This window comes from Salmo salar, chromosome ssa18 (assembly GCF_905237065.1).
Source record: "Salmo salar chromosome ssa18, Ssal_v3.1, whole genome shotgun sequence".
Taxonomy (NCBI): Eukaryota; Metazoa; Chordata; class Actinopteri; order Salmoniformes; family Salmonidae; genus Salmo; species Salmo salar.
In genome coordinates, this window is record NC_059459.1 from 7,460,663 (window position 1) to 7,468,033 (window position 7,371).

Consider the following 7,371-nt stretch of genomic DNA (forward strand, 5'->3'; position numbering starts at 1 on the left):
TCTCTATCTAGCAACATACTAGTGATAAGGATTGGCCAACCTCAAACGGATGTTTTTGGTTCCATGAATGTTTGGCATTTGAGTTACCGCGTCGTGGATTGAGACGCAATGTGTTGTTTCCACGGGGCTAATTTAATTCATGAACATTCATCATGCTATTGTGTTGCGGGACTGCTTTCTGTGGCCTCTTTATGTGACAGCGTTGCAATTGAATTGAACATTTTGTTAGTCAGAGTAAGGGGATGTTTTTCTTTTCAACAATTTTCTTTGCTTGACGCACATAGATGAACCACAGGTAGACTAATGTAGTAACATAATAATCAATTACCCTCATAACATAATCCAATTAGCCTCAGAGATTACAAGAACCGAATGCAATGTCCCATGTTAATCAGTCAACAATAAATCTATTATAACATCCCCTTAGGGGTTAGCTAACCTAGCTTCGACTACAAATTCAGTTGAAGAATTCCTCTGGGAATGACTGGGACATTAGAAAGTGAACAGAGGACAGGTCATGCAGCAGCAGATCTATTTTCATGTCTTCCTCATCATCAGGCCACTTATATGAAATCCCAGTTTGAAACATATATTGTTATGTTATTATACTGTTATTATTTGACATGTTGTTATATGTTAAAGTAACCTGTAGGTTACTGAGTTTTTCATAGCCAATTTGCCTCTGCTTGTGCTTGCTCTTTGCGGTCTCGACCGGGTTACTGCATAAGCACGTTGTGACAACAGCTGATGTAAAATAGGGCTTTAGAAATACATTTCAGTGATAGATTATCTGTATTGTAGCCAACGCATAGGCATTGTCTGTGTTCAACACCATAAGCAATAACTGCTCTGCCTCCGACCTGGCATTTTCTCTTCATTTACCACTTCTCAAGTTTCATGCTTGCTTGGTCACAGCAACAGCACTTCCTGGTCACTGATTTTGACAACTAGGCTATAAAATACCTGTTAATATGTTATATTATGGGGTGTGTTCTATTTGAAAAGACTTGCCTTGCATGTTCAATCAAATTGGCATGCTATCCATGTCATCTACGTGATCATAATGCCCCTATACATAAAGAGAGGGTCCCTAAATTCATCCAACAAATAGAAAATCTTATTAGTCCAAAGGGTAAAAATGCCACTGCCAAAGCAATCCCAACGCTGAGCCATTTCTACATCTATCGCTGCTACCCTGCCTTGTCAAAGAGAAAGCGAGAAAGAGGCTTAAAAAGAGCTCAGCTTAGTCTTTTGTATTCTTCGTTGTTGTAAATGATCGGTCAAACACAGCATGCATCACCGACCACTGGAACATTATTTGTCAAGACCCCATGTGAAAAAAAAGAGCACTAAATGCCCCGAGGACACAATTTCAATCAATGTCTCCTTGTCCTTCCACCAAAGCAAATTAGAATGTGCCCGTGCAATGGGTTGGAAATGTGACCCTTGACTGACTGAAGGATCAGGGACAGTGCTAGAGCAGGGAAAGGTTGTTGTAGCATCCATGCAGTAGAGGACCCTAGCAATAGACATACATACTGTAGACATTGGGCTTGGTCTCTCATGCTGTATATGGCAATAAACCAATTAAGTACAATACAATGAGTACCTCAGTCTTTGAGAGAGAAGCACATTTATATAATTCTGGTGTTTTTGAGTATACGATTTTGTGACTAGGTTTACCTATAACAGTACACGTACATAATATGAACACAGTAAATATGATATGATCACATCTAAATACACTGGTAAAACTGGAGTCCATATAAAAATAATGTATGTTTCAAAACAACTCCTATAGCTAAGCAAAACATGTCGCTAGAACATCAAATGTAGGTAATATATCTCTAAATTGTGGGTTACTACAATATGCTGATACTCTGAAGACAGTGTATGAACTCCTCCAAATGCAACCTACTAACTATGGGAAAAGTCCTCATTGACCCAAGAGTAGAGCACAGCTGAGCTTTTATCTCAAAAACATTGCTGTAACATTGAAGTAACATTTGTTGATGTGGGGAACTGACATTCAACATTTTGGCTTGGTTTTGCTCCTATAGTGCACGTTCTATAGTGTACATTTTCACCTCAGAAAAATTCCCATAAACCAAGCTATGACTGGAATAAAAAGAAAGAAATGGGGTAGCACTCTAACAAATACGTTTTTGTGTCATGTTTTTTTTTTCTTCCAATTATACTAAAAGAAAACGCACTGACAGCAAGAGTAGAAAATGTAGATTTAGAATGTATCCATAAGCAACCCAAGACACAAGCTTAACTAAATCATATAATGTAATAAAGGGGCTAAATCAAATAGTGTCATGTATCAAATTAGATTTATTGGTCTGGTCCTTCTCAAAAGCAATGGATGCTGATGAAAATGATTGTGCTAATGCAAGGAGGAGAACCAGGTAAACCGTCCGCTAACAGAACTTCCTGTGGGAGGTGTAGGGAGCCAATCACTAGGGATTACCACTTGGGATAGCGTTTCAAGGGTTCGAGGTCATCCCAGGGCTCCAAATAGGGTAATAAGGACAAAACAGCAGATCTACAGATCAATGTTTTTATACCTAAAACATCCATGCCTCTTTACTTATGGGATGCACCATGTTCCTACTTCCTACAGGTGACTGATTGATGTTTTGTCAGTGGTAACCTTTTCCCCCGAAAAGGGTCAACTGAGATGCCTCACCTCACCTGAACCTCGAACAATGACCGTGCAACCCTTTGGTCATAACAGTAGGCTACACACTCAGCTCCCTGATGGTGATTTCACACATTTGTTTCCACCAGACAATTGTTGTCAAATTCTGGAAAGGATTGGGGAAATTCTCCAGATCACTTTACATTTATTGGATTTCATGAAAGATGAAGGCCTAACGTCCTAACATTTTGCTCATCTTAGTAACCTGAACTTTTGAAACATGTTAAATTATATATATTTAATACACAAAGATTCTGGATATATAATATTTCCCAAAGTGTAGGAGCGGTTTGTTCAGGAAATACAGTACATTAACAGCTCTTCAGAGATAGATGGGAGGGGTTGAGGGTAGCTGAAGGACGGGACTAAAAACAAACAAAAGATAACTAATGTAAAATATACTGTGTCCGTAAAATATATATAGTATGTATAAGCTGGAAGTATAAGCCTAAGTGTTGTTGTCCATTGATGTACTCTCATTAGGTGAGGGGTGGTATGGTTAGGGGAAGATAATAAAAGGAACATTAATTAAAAACACATTAATAGGCTAAGTGTACACAGGTAGCTAAGTGTACATGAGAGAGAAGACAGTGATCCTAGCAAAAATGTAGTCAGTCGATCTGAATCATATATTACATGACCACAAATGTGACAGAGCTGGACTACGTGATAAATCAAAAAGTGTTGATCTTTAGGCCACCTGTGTATTCACCGCTTTCATGACGTGTATGGAAATATACACAGATATCAGATTTTGGAGAGTTTGAATAGAGATACAATTTTAGCCTTCATAAAACCATGTTACGTTATGCTAAAATAATACTGATTTCCAGCAGGCATTTTGCATGCGCTTCTCGATCTGTACACCTCCTGTGCATGTATGTGCACAAACTCTCCAACCAGCCACCATTTCAAAACACTGATGGCCATTACAGGAGCATTTAGTGCCAATTTCCTTTGTTTTATTACCCCAGCAGGAACCATGTATTTAGAACAAAAATATAAACGAAGCACTTAAAGTGTTGGTCCCATATTTAATGAGCTGAAATAAAAGATCCCAGAATTTTTCCATACACACAAAAAGCTTATTTCTCTCAAATTACGTGCATACATTTGTTTACATCCCTGTTAGTGAACATTTCCCCTTTGCCAAGATAATCCATCCACCTGACAGGTGTGGCTAATAAGTTGAATAAGCAGCATGATCATTACACAGGTGCACTTTGTGCTGGGGAAAATAAAAGGCCACAGTTTTGTCACACAACACAATTTCCCAAGTTTTGAGGGAGCGTACAATTGGCATGCTGTTGCCAAAGAATTCAATGTTTATTTATCTACCATAAGCCGCCTCCAACGTCATTTTAGAGAATTTGGCAGTATGTCCAACTGGCCTCACAACCGTGTAACCACACGAGCCCAGGACCTCCACATCCGGCTTCTTCACCTGCGGGATCTTCAGAGGCCACCCACACGGACAGCTGATGAAACTGAGGAGTATTTCTGTCTTTAATGAAGCCCTTTTGAGGGGAAAAACTCATTCCGAAGTGGTTGGGCCATATTGTCCAAGGTATCATTACAATAATTAGAACATGACTGTTAAATGTTCAAATATCCAACTCTACAAAGGCTCTTGATTTAAAGCAGAATCCCTGTATAGATAAGTTATATAAATAGATTCATTTTCAATGAAAAGCTATTGTAATTGCTGTGGCTTTAATGTGGTTGAAGTTTGCTTTATTGTCATTTAATCTGAAATAGTTAGTGTCTGCATTTGGCAAATTACTTTTCACCTGTATGAAATGCCATCCAACTTACAGGTTGGATATCATTAGTAGGCCCACTTCACTAAATGATGAATGATTAGGTGACAAATAATTACTGTCCAACTCAATCAAAAGACATTGTTTTCCCATCAAAACACATGTTGTAGTTCCATCTGTTTTCCAAGTAACAGTCATGTCCTCTTATGGATGGCCCTCATCTAACCTTATTGTTGTCACCATCAGTGGCCAATCCTATCCATTGACCTACTATCATTAAAAAAAAAAAGTAATTTACTGCCCTGTCTTTAGTTATGCGTTATAGGACACATTTGCAACTAGAACGGTGGGTTGGTTCAGTTGTTTAACTGCCTGTATTTTCTCATCAGAAAACAAACATGCAGTGTTTGCCCAGAGACTGGTGCACCTGCCGCACACCTGCCCTCAGACCGTCACCGGGCGCGTGGCTTTTGTTCCGACAAACGGGCAGGTGTAGAATCCCTCCAATGCTCACGTCTAGCCTGCCCGACGCTGTATTCAACACCTATGCAATTAGGACTAGGGCCTGCAAAATAACGTACAATTGACTCTCGAAATCTAGTTTAGGCCTACTCAATTTGATAAACAACACATCATTTCCTAAGAAACGTGGGGACATTGGTTCAAAACAGGGTAGTGTATAGGGCCATTTCTGTTTCAATCTGCACATTTTTACGACACTGTAATAGCCATATAGGCCACTTATCGTTGCTCCAGCTCCTCAAAATCATTTGGGTGTGATTTATTGCGAGTTTAGTTTAAAGATATCCCCTGCGGACTGAAGACAATATAAAAGCAGTGGTAAATTCTGTAGAGCATTACTAAATGCCGAATGCTGCCACCGAGAAAAATAACCAAAGAACATTTACACAACTATGACAATTGAAGTATTTAATGAATCATTTTGACCAATTCTCCCATGGGTGATTACGTAACACATTAATTCCATACTCTCAAAAGTGAATGAAATAGGTCTAGCTATATAGGCTGATGGTTTTTTTCCTCCCTCAATGCAAAGTAGCCTTACTGTAATTACACTTTTAAAGAGAAATGCTAAACTGACTTTAATATGAACATTTTATGATAAATATATGAGTTATTCTATCAATACTTATACACAATGGTCTATATTTGAACAACCTTTCTGCTTTAGAGCTCTGGCCACACACTGCGATTTACAAACTCTTGAGCCATGAGTTAGACTATAAATATAGTCTGGTTGGGGGGAGAGTGTTAGTACAGTTGGGCAGTGGGATTGTGAATGGGATTATAATATTATGGTATATAGCTGTATGCATTTTACTCACGGAGGCCATGTGCCATGCCATGCATATCACGATCTGAAAGGACAATGTATTTATACTCTATGCCAGCAGCATGTCTGTTGTCTTATAACATGTTACTGTTATAAATACTCTCTGAATCCCATTCAAATCCCCAAACTCTCCAAACGAATCAAATGGCATATGCGTTTTAGTCCATTTTAGACTATAAATATGCTATTGAATTTGCCGTGAATGTTAAGTCATAGGACTTCACGTCTTAGTAATGTGTTAGGAACTAACGTACTGTATTTGCTTGCATAAGAAGCAAGATATTTGGAATTGAGATTTGACATTTTGTGAACATTTAGTCTAATTGACATTAGTCACATAAATCTCTGTATATCATCTTGACTATGAACTCAACAAGATGCTCTGAGAATTGATGCTGACGAGAGGACAAACAATGATTGGCTACACCCCAACTGGAACATGTTTGTTTAAGTCACTATAACTAAGCTAAGTTAAAACATTCAGCTTCAAACAAGCTTTACGCACGTTTACGCACGGCCATTCATAAATCACACAGCGACAATAACGTTTCGTTTGACTACATATATTTCCATCTGATTTTATATGAAATTAAATAAAGTCCGCCTATTCTGTAAAGTGAAACTCATTTGAATAATAACAAAGGTAAACTACATGCTTGCTACATGCAAACTAGGCTACGTTGTTTATTCAGATAAAGCACGCTTATTTAGATAGATTTAAACTTCATTCCCAGAAAACCATGAGGTGCGATAGAGGCTAATTGAGGATGACCCTTACCTTCACACAACAGCAGGAGGACCAAAACGATGTTTCCCAGAGAGAAACCACACGTTTGCCCCATAATCGCCAATCATAAGTGAAAGTTGCAGGATGAATAATCAAAAATCACGCGTAGAGAACACTGGTATAAAAGAACGGTAGAGAACCTATGGATAAAAACGTAAGCAAGAGTAATGTATTAGTTTTCCCGCACACAGCTCCTCCGGGCAAACAATGAAGTATATTGACGGAGTGCCTGTCCCATTGGGCTGGTCTCTGCAGCTTTTGCTGCTTGACCGTCTGTAGCGAGCAGTGCAGGGGGAGGTTTAAATCAAGCTAATATTCAGCGATGTATTTTCCAGTCCAGCCAGAGCAGCACACTGTACGCGATAGCATCTCCCCACACAAAAAAAAATCATATATCACAGAATGTCAAATCATTAACACCCCCCCACTCATTTTCCTATTAGTGCTAATGAAAAACATCTCAAAAGTGCTGTGCTTTTACTTCTCACCTCATGCCTCCTATTTGTGAAGTTTATTTTCAAATATGCTTATGTCATATGTCTAGGATTATTGGACATGATTAGACCTTACTTTTAGGTGACTTAATGGTAGAATACAGGTCTTGATAGGTCTATGGCCAAGACTAACCGGTGCCCCCGCACATTGACTCTGTACCGGTACCCCCTGTATATAGCCTCACTATTGTTATTTTACTGCTGCTCTTTAAATTGTAGTTATTTTTTTCTTTCTATTTTTCTCAAAACTGCCTTGTTGGTTAAGGGCTTGT

General features: G+C 38.8%; 1 protein-coding gene across 2 annotated transcripts in view; it reads right to left on the reverse strand.

Annotated features, from left to right (window-relative positions):
• ret (ret proto-oncogene receptor tyrosine kinase) overlaps positions 1-6,908 on the reverse strand; it is a 30,337-nt gene extending 23,429 nt beyond the window's left edge. For both annotated transcript variants that reach the window (XM_014154262.2, XM_045700700.1), the window contains exon 1: positions 6,597-6,908. In XM_014154262.2, coding sequence (XP_014009737.2) covers positions 6,597-6,660 — 64 coding nt within the window. In that variant the 5' untranslated portion in view covers positions 6,661-6,908. The remainder of the gene's footprint in view (positions 1-6,596) is intronic.
• Positions 6,909-7,371: the final 463 nt, after the last annotated feature.